Genomic DNA, 16,639 nt, shown 5'->3' with positions numbered 1-16,639 from the left:
GGCCTGCAACTGGGCCAAATCAGCTACAGGCAGGAGCTGCCTCCATGGCCCAGTGGGCGGGACCTGGCATTCAAGTGAGAGCCGTGCTGTCAAGCTGAGGTGTGGCAGCAGTGGTGCGGAGTTGGGCCCCCCTGCTGCTGCTGGGCAGGCAGGGGGCGCCTCACCTTGGTGGCCATGGCAGCGCTGCCTCCCACACCGGTGCCCCCACACTGAGTTGCAGAGGCGGCTCCCGCCTGGAGCTGGTCCAGCCTGGCTGCAGCCCCACACCCTGTTGTGGGCACAGAAATCTCAGGGAGCACATGTCCCCTTGCCGCGTCACCTTGTTTCCCCCACCCCCACAACACAGGGCCTGTGCCTCCCCCCATTACTTCAACTTATCCCCCCGGGCCTCCTTCCCCACAGACTTACCTTGACGGAGCTGCTCTCCACCACTCTCCCTGACTGCAACGTGCATGTATATGTGCCTACATATATATAGCGCTCCCTGCCCCCTATGTCCTGCTCCAAGCAGCTCCTTGCAGGCTGGAATTCTATCACCCTGGAACAGGAAACCTGTGGTTTCCCACGTTTCCCTCCATTTAAAGAAGAAAATGTGTTTTTCTGCAAACAGAAAACCTGGATTCCTGGTAATTGCATGTAATTTGGAGCACAATGGAGGAGGCTAACAAAATCCCCAAATTATTAATTGCAGTTGCTTGCTTCTGCCAGTTCTTGTGGGATGTAACTGGCAATCCATTCATTTACTATACATATCTAAATATACATGCCGCTTAAAAAAAAAAAAAGACCGGGATGGTGGAATTCTAGGAGATCAATTTGGTATACTAGTACCTGAAAAACATGTTTGTTCCGATCTCAGACAGAAATGCTTCACAAGTAATCTTTCCCATCTCTCCAGATTCCTACCCATTTCAACATAATACTTGCCCACCAAGGCCACATAAACAGATCGATGTGATGCACAATAGCTATGATTAAGATCATCCGCACATCCTCAAATCCGGTGTGTGAGATGCACAAAACCTATTTGGGATGCATGTAATGGAGCACAGACTGAAGTTTTGAAAGAATCTCTTTTCTTTTGCTGTCAGGACATTAGGGTCTGTTAACTTCTGCAGTGGCTCTTTGAAAATAATGCGATATATGCAGGCTACAATCCTACGTTTGTTGCACTGTCATTCCAAAACTTTTGCTATCGTTAACAAAAAAAAGTCAGAACCCCTATTACTCTAATATTGCATTAATGCTATAACAAAATGATCACAATAGCTGAAGAGAATATGTTAAATTTAAAATGGTAAATCTGTTGGTCTTCCTAATTGTCATAATAGTAGAAGCTCTTGCTATGTCTAGTACCAGCAATGGATTCAGAAAGCAAATTTCAGCCGCTAGTAATCTATACTAGATACATTTACCAACTCACTAAAGTAGGTTCTCTCCAGAAATAAAAACTTCAGACGTAGCCATATATTTGTCGTCTAGGCAGATAGTAAGGAGTTTGTTAAATCCAAAGTTAGAATCCCTGTTCTCCATTGTCATCCCCACCTCTACCCCACAATGGAGTTGGTAAGTCATTACTCCCCATTTCTAAGTTTCCCTAACTGTAAAATGTGAATACTAGGAATTATTCATCTACCTGACAAAGGGAAAAGCAATGAAGTGAGAGGATCGGTGCTGTAAAGGCCTCATCCTGCCCTCACTTTAGTCATTGGAAATTTTCTCATAGATTTCAATGAGAGCAAGGATTAAACTAGGAACATCTTAGAAAAAAATTAAAAGTCTATACATCATCATCATCATTATTAGAAGGAGCACACAAAAAGCTAACAAGTCTGTTTTTCGAATTTGACATTGTATAGCCAAAGGGGACTTCACGTAGTCTGTCACCCTGCAAAACTTTCACCCAGTAACTCCTACCTATAACCTATAAAACCTATAATCCCTATTTGCACTATAGCATATTTTAGAATGATATTTCATCTTTATTTACAGCCTTAGTTTGATGTATCCGAAATCACTTAAGTAAAAAGCTAGTTGTATAAATTATAACTATGTTCCAGGAACACAAACTCTATGAAACCAGATATTAAGAAAAGAAACACACAAAACATAGTTGTTAGGTTATAGTTTTGAAGTATTAAAAAAAAGAGAACAACCATGTTAACTCAGGGCTTGGAACAATCTATTTGCTAGTGCAAACTAAGAATACTCCAGGGCAAACAGAGACTTAAACCTAACTTTTTAAAGATTTCAAACATTTATGTATAATAAAAACAAACATAGCCACAAATAAATAATATCTAGTCTTTATGCCTGTGAAGATAATCTCAAAGGGTGAGAGAAATATAAAGAAAGCATATGTCATTGTAATTATGTCCTCCTTTGAGAAGTAAAGGCATAGTCTCCTGCAATATAAAGGGAAAGGAAGGCATTTTTGATTAACACCATTGTCTCTGTGTCCAAAAGCAGCAAGTAGTAAAGAGGACTATCCATGCCTGATAAGAAAACAGAGCTCAGTGTCACCAACATACTACTAATAAAGAGGTTTTCAATTACAGTTTGATTTTACCCAGCGACTTGCATACACTGAACAAAAGAGGTGACAAGACTGACTACTGCAGAACCCCAGATACGGAAGTCCTTCTTAAGCACTTCACTAATTATTATCAACTACTTAGATTAATATCGCCGCCCTATCCAGAAATGCTCAGTGGCTACAATAAATAACAAACAACCAACAAATAAGAAACATCCCAAATGACGTCCCAAAACTTGAAAACTCCACTGCTTCCCTGCCTATCATCCATAAGAGCAAACCCTTCAGCCAATCCTAAACATGCTTCCCAATGCAAATTCACATCTAGGTTTAAAACATTTCTTCTTACCACACCATCCTGCCATGCTCACCTACTCTTACTCCCTTGACTCAGATCCAGGCGAGATCCCTCCCTTGTCCCCTATCGTCCCTCCCATTCCCACACCCACCTCCAGTCAAACTGTAGCTGTCCCCAAACTGTACAACTCTCCCACCACCCATCCCTCCAAACAAATACAGCATTCAATTCAAAACAACCATAGCAAGGAAGTAATAGCAAGATACTCTAAGGAGAAACATCAAACGACACCTTTCCAGGGTGGTCTCCTGGCTCTGTAGGTCCTTTTTCCTCTGTTCAGGTAGCCAAGATGGTAACATTAGGGGTATCAAACTTGTTTGGTTGGAGGGAAAGATCCAGTCCACAAGGCTTCTTGTCAACCAAAAGATCCACATCTGGGTGGGACGAAGGGTGGAAGCAGCATTAACCAGTGACTGGCATTACCCTTGCTGCTGCCATTGCCCACTGTATTGGTGGGGGAGTTAACACCAGGGATCCAGGTTTTCTGTTTCCCAAAGAAAAATGGAGTAAACCACAGATTTTACCTTTTACTGGAGGCAAACATGGATTTCTCAATTTACCGGAGAAACCCACGTATTTTGCAGTTTTCAAAGAGCTCCCTGCAGGCTGGTAGAGTTGAGGCCCCCATAGGGAGGGAGGGAGGGAGTTGGGCAGGGTTGGGGCTGCTGTCCAGCTGGGCAGTGCCTGAGGCTTGGGGCCACAATGTGCGGCCACAGAGCCCTGGTGGGGACTGGGATGGGGCCGGCTCCCTACCACTGCGCATGCTCCCAGAGGGCATAGGGGACCTGTGCTCCTCAGATGTGGACTTGGCAGACTTGGGCGGGGGGGGCTGCTCCCTGCCACTGCATGCACTCCCAGGCGGAAAGGGGTGGCCTGTGCCCCCCAGATCTGTGTGCAAGGTGGGGGCTGCATGCTGCTCGTGCTTCAGGCTTGTGCTTCTGGCCCTGCTGCCCTCCTCCAGGGCCTCTGCAGCCCAGCATGTCATGCCTGCCATGGCAGGGAACAGTAGAGCCACACAGGAAGCTGCCTGCCACTGCAAGTTCTGCACGCAACCCTGCACTGCTGCCCCTGCTGCAGCCATGCAGGCAAGAGACACATCACCAGGGCAGCACAGAGCTTGCAGCAGCAGATAGCTTCCTGCACTCCCGGGTTGCATATACTGGGCTGCGGAGGCCCTGGGGGAGGGCAGCAGGGCCAGAAGCATGAGCCTGAAGCACAAGCAGTGTGCAGCCCCCACCCTGCACACGGATCTGGGGCACATGGGCCACCCCTTCCCCCCACAGGAGTGCATGCAGCGGCAGTGAGCAGCCCCCCATGCCCACGTCTGCAGAGTATAGCCTTCATGCCCCCTCCCCACACACATCTGGAGAGCACAGGTCCCCGATGCCCCCTGGGAGCATGCACAGTGGTGGGGAGTCGGCCCCACCCCCTGGACGAACCACCTGCTGCCCCATCCCCGCCAGGAGTCTGTGGCGCACATTGTGGCCCCAAGCCCCAGGCACTGCCCAGCTGGACAGCTGGCCCCAACCAAGTGGGCAGCCCCAACCCCATATACATATCTGGGGGGCATGGGTCCCCCCTCCCCCCGGAGTGCACACAGCAGCGGGGATCAGCCCCTGCCCAAGCCTGCAGCAGGCAGGCGGGGGGGGGGGGGGGGGAGCCAGGCTCTGCGCTGTTGCAGCATCTGTTGCCTCCTGCCAGGGGCAAGGGGCTGTGGTCCCGGGTCCCTGGCCCCATAGCCCTGGCATCTGGGAGCCCCCTCCAACAGGACTGGGGTAGTAGGGTCTGTGGGTGAGGGATGAGGGGCACTTTCATTTTAATTACGGATTTGGGGGGTTTTATGAGAGAATTTGCAATTTTTTTTATCAGGGAAAACCAGGATCCCACAGCAACTGCCACTGTCCACCTGCTTCCACTGAAACGCATCCCCAGGGGGATCTCAACGTACACATTCACCAATAGAGTAACCAGCACCCAGCGAGTTAACACCACTGCTCAACCTAGAAATTCTGCAAAAGGTGGACAGTGGCAGTGCTAATTGCCTGGACACTAACAGATTTTGTAACCCTGCAGGCTGGATCTGGAGATAGATTTTTCCAGGCCTCAAGAAGCCCCACAGAATGGATGACTCATCTTGGTGGACTGGATCTGGCCTGGGGGTTGTAACATGTTTAACAACCTATGTTATATTAGTATGAACCAATGGTCTCATCTCCTCCTAAAGAATTTTACTTTTCTGTTTTTAATGTTCTATTTTAGGAAAGATACATCAAACTGAGGACACCTTACATGATAATCTGCCAGAAGAAACAGACAAGACAACTGACTATAGTACACTGTACATGAGCTGCATGAATTCAAGAGCACGTGTTAAACCTGCCTCACAAGTGTCTCTCTCTCTCTCTATCACGTTTCTAATGCACAGATTTCTAACATATCACAATTTACCATTTCGCTCTATAGTTGATCCATGCCTTCATACTACTGGTGTAAGATGCACAGAATGGGACCCTAAGAACTTCAGCCATATCCTTTTCAACATCTAGCTTTACAATATTTAAATATGATTTTCTTCAGAATTAGCTAAGCCAAATACATAATGGTGAAAATATTTGGATACGTCAAGAGTATCTGTACTCAGCACAAGTTCCATCTTACTGGTGATTAACAACTCTGTACTACTCTAATGTCAATTTTAAAAGCATTTTACAAACATTAAATGATTAATGTTTAAGGCTCATAACATCATCCTACAAAGTAAGTACGATAATTATTTCCGTTTTATGGAAGAGGCACAATAGCCAAACAACTTATCCAAGGACACAGAAAATATTCATGATAAAATGCATAACAGAGCTTAGATCTCCTGACTGAAAATCCTGTGATTCTATGACAATACCAACCTTTTTCTTCTGTTGCACCAGAGTTCATTCAGTTTACTGAATAAACGAATATGCTTTGTATCTTGTATGGGAGATATCTGTAAATTAAATCTTAGGTTTTCAAGCCACAGCATTATACTAAATACATAAATGTCTATAGCTAGTAAAATCTGTCTATAAATATTTTTCCTGTGCATTTTATAAAAGCCTATCAATTTTCTCATATTTTGACCACTTTATAAAGTAAATGTAAAGGTAAAGTATATACAAGTAAACACAAGGTCTGTACTTCTTTTGTGGCCAATTAAATTTCCCATACACACACAATTATCATTTACAAACCTGATCAGTGTAGCATTCCGGTTAGTTAAAAAAACAGTATGACTATGTTAACAAAACATTTGCTCCTATTAAATTTAGAACATAATTTACAGCATCACCGAACAGTAGTTAACGTGCATACAAGTTAGTGGAATTTTTAATGGATTTAAATGCAAACGACACTGATTTAAAGAATCTCAAAACTGAATACCCAAGGTACAAAAAGACTGAATGAAAGAAAGAATATAGTCATATTTTAGGTGACTGTGCATACTCTTTATAACCTTTCATATAATTATATGAAAGCTTTCCCATTTTAAACTGCTTTTTTCATTTCTACATAGTTATTTTCTTCTTTTTAAATATGTATGTATTTGAATACTTTAATCAATAAATTCACTTAATTCTCTCATGCTACAAGTGATCTGCTTAACATCAGAAATTTATAGAAATAAGAATTTTAAAAGAAATACATATGTAAGGTATTTTTAATCTGATACTTTATAAAAAGACTGTAAGGAATGACTTTATTCCTTTAGTAATTTCCAGTCATTTCCAGCTGCAGTTCCACCAGCTGGAATGATCTGTGTACAAGCATGCAAAGTTTTATGACTATTTAAAAAAATGACTGATACAGTTGACATTTCCACAGCATTGGATAAGGTTGATGTAGTAATTGACTGGGGTGCAAATGTCTGAATGGACACTTCACACATTCCCAATAGACAGTATCCGCTGTGGTGCTCTCTGGCATCCCAGTGTTTACTGCTTGCAACCTTCTCCCAACTTTCACAGGGAGACATATTGTAATCCTGTTACATCTCCAAGGCTGACAACAACCCTCCCTGCTCCCCCCAAGTAAGACCTGACTTCTCACATTTTATTTTCACTTGAAAATACAAAGGGGCCTGTCATCTGCTGTGGTATAATATGCCATAACTGGGTAAAGTGTGGTAGAAAATCTGATTTGTTGATATGAAAAGGTCTCTAAATTTGCAAACGATATTCAAATACAATACTTTAGGCTGCAGCTTTCATTGTTACTCAATAACACATCTCTATTGTCTATTTGTTCTATTCATAAAATATGGTGAAATGTCATGGACTTGATTATAACTAGCAAAGTTTGCATTCAGCTACTCTTATGATGATTCTCCCTTTCTCATTATACCAAAAGCCCCATGGCCCAGCTAAAAGAGCAGTGGTCTGGGACCAAGGGAAAACTGAGTTTTATTCTCTTTTTTGCTCCCAACTGTCCACTGCAAATGTTACTGAATCTGCCAAACTCCACCAGCAGGATGCTGACAAACAGTCTTCAAAGTACAGACAGGGTACAATAAAAAAGTCTGCAACTAAAAGACCTATAAAAAGTTACAAAACTCATTATGTCAAAAATAATCAACTCTGTTTCCAGACAACAGCATCCAAGATCAAGCTGTCCACCATCTCCAGCAGGTCAGAAGTATGGCAGTTAGAACTCAGCATCAAGAAGGAGAAATATACCTTTGCAATTATAATGCAAAGTATTAAAATCCTATGCTATTCCAGTTAGTTTTGCAATATGACTGTTACTAACTGCTTTCTAGGTTCTGCTGCACAAATTTCATCCATCACAGGTCATCTATTTCTTAAAAATAAACTGATGATAAATATCCTCTTGCCATCTATTAGAACCTATCAGATATTGCTATTCATAGACAAAAGATAATTATTAACAGCCATCTAATCCACATCACAGACTGCTAGTACAGTTCAGTTAAGCACTTATGCACACACTAAAATTTATTTACCCCACTATTTTCATCGAAGTCAAAGGGACTGTTAACATGGACTGTTGGCAAGACTGGGGGCACTATGGATCACAGCATCTGCTCTGCACATGTACACTGGGCCTGATCCAAAGTTTAGCAAAGTCTTTTCACTGACTTCAGAAAGATTTGGATTAACCTCTATGTTTCCAACAAGTCTCTTTTTTTTTTTTTTACCTTTTTGTTGGTCTTCTGTCCCATTAAGTTCTTTTTGTGCTTCTTCAATTTTATCTGTAAGAAAAAAAAATCACCAAATTAAGAGATAAAATAATCAAAACTACAAAAAGTCAATTCTTGAAAATATCAACTTATTATTAATATTTATTAACTTTCTTGACTAAGTTATGGGTAATGTATTATTCAATGTAAATAAACACATTGTATAAATTATGTAATGCATTAATAGTAATAGTGCCCCATAAAATTTTACCATGTTTTACCAGCAACTAAATCTGTTAAGTTGCTACTGACAGGTTAAAATACACAGAATAACAGCTAAAAGAATAAAAGCATTGCCATGAGACTTACAGTTGATAAGAAACCCACAGCATTTTCACATCATCAGTATTAACTCTCATAGCTCAGAGGACTATATACACGGGTGTTAATAAGCATTATGAATGCACAGAAAAATTTTTAACGCGTTCAAAAATAAAAACAGACTACTAAAATAGCTAGTAAGCATTATAGGACTATAAACAATACACCAGATTTGTTTTTCTAGTAATACCTCACGTATTCAAAAAAAAAAAAGGGAGCTCAATTGCCTTGTTAATGTAAAAAAAAAAAATCAGCCAGGGGTGGAAAAAGTGTTGGGTTTGTCCAACTGTGGAACTGGCCTATATAATCCACAGATCCAAGAGGACCAGCAGGAAGGCCATCTGTGCACAGCCCTATAAGTGTGGAGGTTTGCTGTTCCCTCGGCAACCCATCCCTACCAAGAGATCCAATGGAGAGTGATTTGTTCTTCAGTTGACAGCAACATCAGGAAACTTTGCTTAGGAAATGAGAGGGAGAGAATGTGAGCAAAAGAGTGAGTGTAGAGGGGTACTTATAACTAAGTAGTACAACCTTGAGAAAGAAAATGAGAGTATGTTGGGGGGATGGAGGGGTAGATTTATAGGAAAGTAGTATAATCATGGAATATATTTCTTATTGTACTATTCTCCTGCCCACTTAACAGATCCCTAGTTAGAAAGAGTCCTCTGCGTGATCTGTGGGAAGAGAGTTGGTCGTGGGAAATACTGCCACAATCTAGCCCCTAGTGAGTCTTTCTGTGACAGACTTTGCCCTTCCTATCAAGTCAATATCACAAGCAATAAAAATATGCTATACTTTGACTTCTCAAATCATGACTATATTTATCAATAAATAATAATAAAAAACCCAACCTTCAGAATTTCTCTACTTTCTGAAAATTTTCAACCAAATTAAAAAGAAGGGAGCCTAGAAAGTAATACTTTCGAACAGGTTTGGACATTAAGTACTAATCAGTTTGTCTGAACTTGTATTTTTAACTTTCAAAACAAATGAGATATAATATTCTACCATATTCCCTTTGCACATTAAAAACTAATCCTTCAAACCTTTATGCTTGTAAATAACTTCACTTCTGTAAACAGTCCCATGACATATCAGGATTCATGTTCATGGGACTCACCCAAAGCTTATTTGGTACAAAAAAGCTTTAAAAAAAAAAAAAAAAAAAAAAAGTCTACAGATGGCGTCTTACAGGGCAAACTTCTGTCCCCCTTCAGGTTGGTGGAATTGTATAATTAATTTCAAAGAGAAAAGGTTCTGCCTCTAAGTCTGCAATGCATGATTTTTTTCACCTTACTGGCTATTAGTTGCTACTACAAATGCTATCAAACAAAAAGCAAGAGATTGCACATATCCATTTTACATATAGTATTCTCACAGATTTGGGGAAAAATGTTACTCTGTTATACATAAAGGACTGCTGGCTCAAAAGCATATGAACTTCTAGTAATGCACACAGAGTGCCTGATCCTGGGAGGTGCAGCTGAGGGTCTAACAACAGCTTTCAGAATCAGGCCTCAGTGATGAATCTGTTGTAAATAAATAAATAAATAAATAAATGTAGCATTAAGGGATTGTTTACTTACCTACTCATTCCAACTAACTTTATAAAATAAATTTATATCTCTCCCTCTCTTCCAGGAGTCAGATGAGAAGTATATTTTTCCCTGGGAAAAGGGCTGTCAAAGATAATTATAAACAAAAAATAAAACTAGAAAGCATAAAAGGTGCAGTTTTTAGATGCACCCACCACTAGTGCTTTCGCTTGAGAGACTAAGAAAATTAATTTGACAATCTTACACCAGGGTGGCATCTTCTCAGCGGCTGTGGGGTGCACATTGCATGGGCTACAACAGCTGGGGCTGCATACCGAGGTGACTATGGGCTCCTTCGACTTCATACCACACACGTGGGCAGTTGCGCCCCCACCCCACTGCGCTGTGCACAACTGAATCATGCATGAGCAGATCGGTAATCCCCCACCTGCAACCCCTGCACAGCACCATGTCCCGCCTCACCTGCAACTTCTTATGGGCTCTCCTTGGGGGCCTCTGGGTTGCTGATTCACCCACCACCATGGATTGCATTGTGCTACCCTGACCCCTGGAGCTAGCTTGCTCCTACAACCATATGTTGAGGGCAAGCGAAACTCAGAGCCATCCAAACCCCAAGCCTGAGGACTTGGGCCTGCATGTAGGATGCCTGCCAAAAGATTTCGAAGCATCTGAAGCCCCAGGCAGGAATGGAGAATGCTTGCTGGTAGTAAGGCCACACACAGTTCTTGAATGAATCACAAATTTGGAATTGATTTGACTTGGAACACGAAAAATTTTCTTTAAAAAACAAAAAACAAAACCCCCAAACCCCCTGACTCCCAGAACTGAGTCAAACAGGAGAAGCTGAGTAGGGCTATGCAAAACGGCACCGTTCCTTTTTGACGGAACAGCGTTTCATTTTGATTTGAAACTGCTGTTCCATTTTGTTTTGTCGAAACAGTTTCACTGTTGATGCTGGTTCAACATTTCGCCCACAGGCTATAATGGAGAAGCTCAAAACAGCCTATAATTTTGTCACTTCTGGCCTGATTTGGGTGAAACTTTGCAGGAATGGCAGCCCCTTCTAAAAGCATGAAGCCTGCCAAGGTTCAGGGAGATAGGTGCAGGGGTTTCAGGGAAACTGCATCTCAAACTCTTGAAAGCAAAACTCATGTCACATGTACGTGTTAAGCCACAGCGGGGTCAAAACTGCAGACTTGCTAGCCCCTGCTGAGGCCACGAAGCCTGCCAGCTTTCAAGGAGATCAGTGCAGGGCCTTCTGGGTTCTGGGGCCTTGCACCTCTGGCTGATGACAGGCAAAACTCATGACATGGGTGGGTGACACTGTGTGTGTATTAAGGTGCGCCTTCACTCAACTGGCACCAAGGCAAGAAGCAGGGCAGTTCAAACAATGCTGCCTTTTATGCAGTTTTTCCATCCCTTCCCCAGAGCACTGGGATTGGAAGTGACCTCAGGGAAGGATGACTGTGTAGCTGGGCAGTGACTATCAGTAATGAGAGCAGTCCTTCCCCGCTCCCTCTCCTTCCTTTAGTTCCTGTTTCCCTGCAGGCAAGCCCACCTTGAGCTTCAAAACTCAAAATGTTTCGAAAATTTCAAAACGTTTTGACTTGCCTCGTTTTGTTTTGAGGCTGTTTCAAAGCTCTCTGTTTTGTTTCGATTTTGCTGTTTTGAGCTTGAAATGAGTCAAAACAGCGTTGAAACAAAACTGCCAGAGAAATTTCACAAAGCCCTACTGAGCAGACAAGTGGAGCCCCAAGACCCTGGCTACTCGTATTGCCAGAGCACAGGGCAGAGGCAGCCAGATGAGAGTCCGGGGTTGCATGTGAACTCCTCAAAGGTTGCTATTTGCAGAGCCATTTTTAAAAGTCCATATCTTTTAAAACTTACTTAACAGTTGATGAACTTTAATAGTTCATTATGTTGTATGTTAGAGGATTTAACCAACAGTATATATTCAAAGCGAAACGGCAAGTGAGCATTGTTTCTATTCTTCTAGGCCTAGGTGGTAATCCAGGTAAGCTCTAGTTTGCTAAGAAACAATAAGATGGTATTTCACAGTCTAAAAATGTAGGTGGAATATTTACCTTGTTTCCCCTAAGGTTTTGAAATACACAAAACTCGTAAGACACGACATTTATCATCTCTTCAGAGGCTTTAAAAGGTAATGTAAATTTTTATTTGATTACACTAATGTCTGAAGTTTTATCACTTAGGGAGTTTTAAGTGTTAGCATATTTCATGTACAAGTGACATAAAATTCAAATATTTAATTTAGAATCACATTTTAGAAAAAATGTTTGTAAATGTTTTAGATGTGTTCTACATTAGATCGCTAGGAAAATTAATAATACATGTTTTGATTTCTGGTGTATTTTGTTTTCCTAAATTCAAAAAAACTGTAACAAGGGTCCATCAGAAATTCCTAAACAAGCACAGTCTATAACCATAAACAATGAAAAACAGATTATGGAAATAATAATTATGTAAATACACACACTAGGTATGAAGCCAGACAATGTCTCACTTCCTGAAAGTCCTATATTCCTCAATAAATTATGTGCTGTTGCATACATGCCTATGCAACATGTGCATGAATACACACCAGCTTGTATATGAATATATACAAGCTTCCTATCTTAAACACAAAAAAATTTCAGTATTGGTAATAACAACAAGAAGCACCACTGTGCATTATTCAACAAAGTGAGCAAACAATTGCACAGCAAGAATAATGCATCATAAAAAGTACTTTGGTCACATATTTAACAAGTGCTGCTTAGTTTTAATTACATATGGTAATATTTCACAAGTCTCTCACTGCAGTACTCGGTTATTAAATCTTTCCTGAGAAGTGTGGAGAGACTTTCATTTATTTTTTTAAATGAAGTGTTTTGATTGTTTTGGGTCTACTGACTTAAAATTCACCGAGTACTACATATCTGCAGTAATCCTTATCAGACATCTACCTCCTTTTATTATTACAGCAGATGCTAAAGTCAAGTTTAACATCATGCTAATTAAAATCTGTTAGTTTTCTAACATTTTTCAACTGAAGGCAGCCTTTCATGTATGTCTGATAAAACAATATAATTTGGTTTTTCAGATACAGGAATAATTGGGGTTCTGTGAAGGGTTTTGGAGTTAAGATGACATAACATGTTTTGAATCTCTGCACAGAACTCACGGTGCAACACTCCTTCCCTATTTTCTTTTGGAAATCTCACAGGTGCATAAACATTATTGCCATAAAGTGATTATCCTTTGTATTTCTTTTCTCTAGTTAAATTAGTATTTTTTAAGAGCTTGCACATCAAACCAGTTTAGAGGCAAGGCAATAACCAAACTAAATTCCCCTGATTGTAAGTTCCTTTGAAAACCTCTTTAGAAACATAATGTACAGAAAAGCCAGGAGCAACAGTAAAATGAACTGAAAAGTGAAAAAAATATATTGAAGAGTCAGTGCTACTTAACTACCTAATTAAAAATATAATTAGAACTGACACATAATTAAACCTAAAGTAAACTTCATAGATGTATCCATTATTACAGATTACACCAACTGAACCCATCATCTGATATTTTGTGGTTTCCAAAATATAAATCTCTATCAGTAGAGCAGGGAAAGTAAACTGTAATAAAGGGAAGATTTTAACATGCACCCAACAGACTTCTAGTATAGTAAAAGCTATAAGGAAAAAACATTTTTAAGTATTTTTTTTTTATTATTTCTTAAACTCAGAGGAAAGTAGGACTGAGAGGGACCTCGCGAAGTCATCTAGTCCAGCCCTCTGCTCAAGGCAAAATCATCCCCAAGTAAATCATCCCAGCCAAGTGTCTGTCCAACTAGTATGGAAGCTCCATCCATGGAAATATTCAGCTTCTCTAGTTAGCCTCTTCCTGACAACCCTCATAGTCAGAAAGAAAGTTCCACCTAATTCCCAACCTGAATTTCTTCTACTGCAACATAAATTCATTGCTTCTAGTCCTGCCCCTTACAAACACAGAGAAAAACCCCATTTCCATCATTTTTGTAATCACCCTTCAGGTATTTGAAGACTTATTGAATTCCCCTCTGTCTTCTCTTCTCCAGACTAAATAGCCGTACCTCTTTCAGCCTTTCCTCATAAGCAGGGACCTTCTGAAATCGTGGTAGCTACCCAAGTCACAATTTTGGTAGGTTCCTATTAATAAGTCATGCTTCCTGGGATCCTAATCATTTTTGTTACTCTCTGCTGAACTCTTTCCAAACTGTTCACATCCGTCTTGAAGTGTGGGGCCCAGAACTGGACACAGTACTCCAAGTGAGGCCTTGTAAGTGCTGAATAGTGCAGAAGAATCACTTCCCTTGATTTGCAAGTAACATTCCTATTAATACAACCCAGGATGCTGTTGGCCTTTTTTTTGTAACAAGAGCTCACTTTTGGGTCATATTCAGCTTATGGCCTTCTCTACAGGACTGCAGCCTTGCCAGTCATTCTGCAGTCTATATTTGCGCGTGCAATTATTCCATCCTAAATGCAGAACTTTGCACTTGTCCTCACTTAATGTCATCTGACTAACTGTGGACCAATTCTCCAATCTATCCAGGTCATTTGGATCAGAGCCCGCCCCTCCATAGCATCCCCAGTTCTACCCAACTTGGTGTCATCTGCAAGTTTGCTAAGCATGCACTTGATCCCATCACTCAAATCATTAAGATATTAAACAATACTGATACTCTACTTGATACCTCCTCCCAAGCACACATTGAGATAATGAGGACTACTCACTGAGTATGATGATCCAACCACTCATGTATTCATTAGGGGTGTACCAACAGAAATTTTTGGAGCCGATACCAATAGCTGATTTTTTAAGGAAGCATATCAGCCAATACCAATCTGCTTTCCAACAAACAGCTCGGCAGCTTGAAAAGCAGTGTCCGGCTGGTAAGTCCATTGCAGTGGAAGGGGATGGGAAGGGAAGGGAGGGAGGGGCAGATCAAGGCCTCTGTGGTGAGGGAGGGAGTGGGGCAGGGAGTAGGGCAGGTGCTGCCCAGTTGGCGCAGGATGGGGCACAGGACGGAGCCCCCCAGATCTGCCAGAGGCACAGCAGGCTGCCACTGCAGTCTGGGGTCAGGTCCGCACTGGGCTCTTTCTGGCAGGGGCTGGGCCAAGCTGTGCTCGGGGTGGGCAGCAGTGACACTGGGAGGGGGACTACAGGAGGGGCTGCAGCCCCTCAAAGTTTGCCTTAGCCCCCTCTCCCCTCCCAGTACCACCACCTACCCCATCTTGACTGCAGCCTGGCCCAGCCCCTGCCAGGAAGACCCTGGAACAGCCGTGGTCCCAGCCTGCAGCTGCCCCCATATGTCCCTTCCCTCTCACCACAACAGACTTACTAGCTGCACTTAGTTCTCCATGCTGTTGGGCTGTGCTCCTCGCCGTCTACATGCTGTGCTGTGGCTGCATGCATGCACGAGACATTTATTTGCCATGTCAGGCCAATTTTCTGATACAGTCAATTTTCTTTATATCAGTGCCAATCTGATATTGGATCGATGTATCGGTGCACCTCTAGCATTCACCTCCTTCTGCCCTTTCTTAAAGATGGGTACTATATTTGCTCCTTTTCCAGTCTTCAGGGACCTCACCCAACCTCCATGAGTACTTGGAGAGGATAGCTAATGGCTCACTTCAAACAGTTCTTTCAGTACATTCGCCTAGTCTTTATTTCTTTAGCTCATTATGAGGATATCATGAGTAACTATGTGAAAAGCCTTACTGAAGTCAAAGTATACCACATCCACTGATCTCCTCCCATCCAGAGCCTGTCACTTTATCAGAGAAGGAAAATTAAGTGGGTCAGGCATGAGTAGCTCTTGACAAATCCATGCTGGCTGTTCCTGATTACCTTGATTCCTCTAGATCTGGGGTGGACAATTATTTCAGCTGGAGGGCCGCTTAATGAGTTTTGGTGAGCTGTTGAGGGTCGCAAGGGTATCCCTGCCCCTTGACAGGTGCCACACCCCCTGGCACCATCTTGGAATTGGAAGTCCCACCCCCTAACTCCTGACCTTTGCCATCACAAGTCCTTCCCCTTGCCCTCAGGAAGTATTCCTTTTGGGAAGGGAGGGTTGACAGCTTGGAAGCAGAAAAAAACCCCAAATCATATACTAAAAGTCAAAGACCTACTATAAACATATTTTAATTTTATTGCAAAAAATGTTTTTTTCATGATTTATGTTTGCATACTGTATATAGAGATGACTGCATCATAACTCAAAAATAAAGACTTACTCTTGTATATTGTGTGTGTGTGTGTGTGTGTGGTGGGGTGTTTGTGAAGGGGTATGGCTGTGTGGGTGGTGCAACAGGGTATGTTGGAGGATATATATGTGGGATGGTTGTGGGGGTTGAGTGAGGGGTATAGGGACCCCCCGCACACTCCCTCCCCCATAGCTCATGACCCCTGCCACCAGTGGCAGCAAAAGCAGCGGGGAGCCAGTGCTCACGGCCCAGGCAAGCGCTTCCGCACAGTGGTGCACGGCTCTGGCCAGCGCTGCACATGGTGGCAAGGATCAACAGCCTGGCCAGCCCACCTATGGTGCAGGGCTCCGCATGGTGCACATGCTGCTCCCAGCACTCACGTGCCATCGGGGG

General features: G+C 42.3%; 1 protein-coding gene across 4 annotated transcripts in view; it reads right to left on the bottom strand.

Annotated features, from left to right (window-relative positions):
- Window positions 1-16,639, bottom strand: part of HIVEP1 (human immunodeficiency virus type I enhancer binding protein 1) — a 201,605-nt gene that overhangs the window by 71,673 nt on the left and 113,293 nt on the right. For all 4 annotated transcript variants that reach the window (XM_025206224.1, XM_025206222.1, XM_025206223.1 and 1 more), the window contains one exon: window positions 8,083-8,136. In XM_025206224.1, the coding sequence (XP_025062009.1) occupies window positions 8,083-8,136 (54 nt within the window). The remainder of the gene's footprint in view (window positions 1-8,082; window positions 8,137-16,639) is intronic.

This window comes from Alligator sinensis, unplaced genomic scaffold, assembly GCF_000455745.1.
Source record: "Alligator sinensis unplaced genomic scaffold, ASM45574v1 scaffold253_1, whole genome shotgun sequence".
NCBI lineage: Eukaryota > Metazoa > Chordata > Crocodylia > Alligatoridae > Alligator > Alligator sinensis.
Note: the sequence above shows the minus strand (reverse complement) of the source record. Positions and strands in the feature narration are given on the sequence as shown.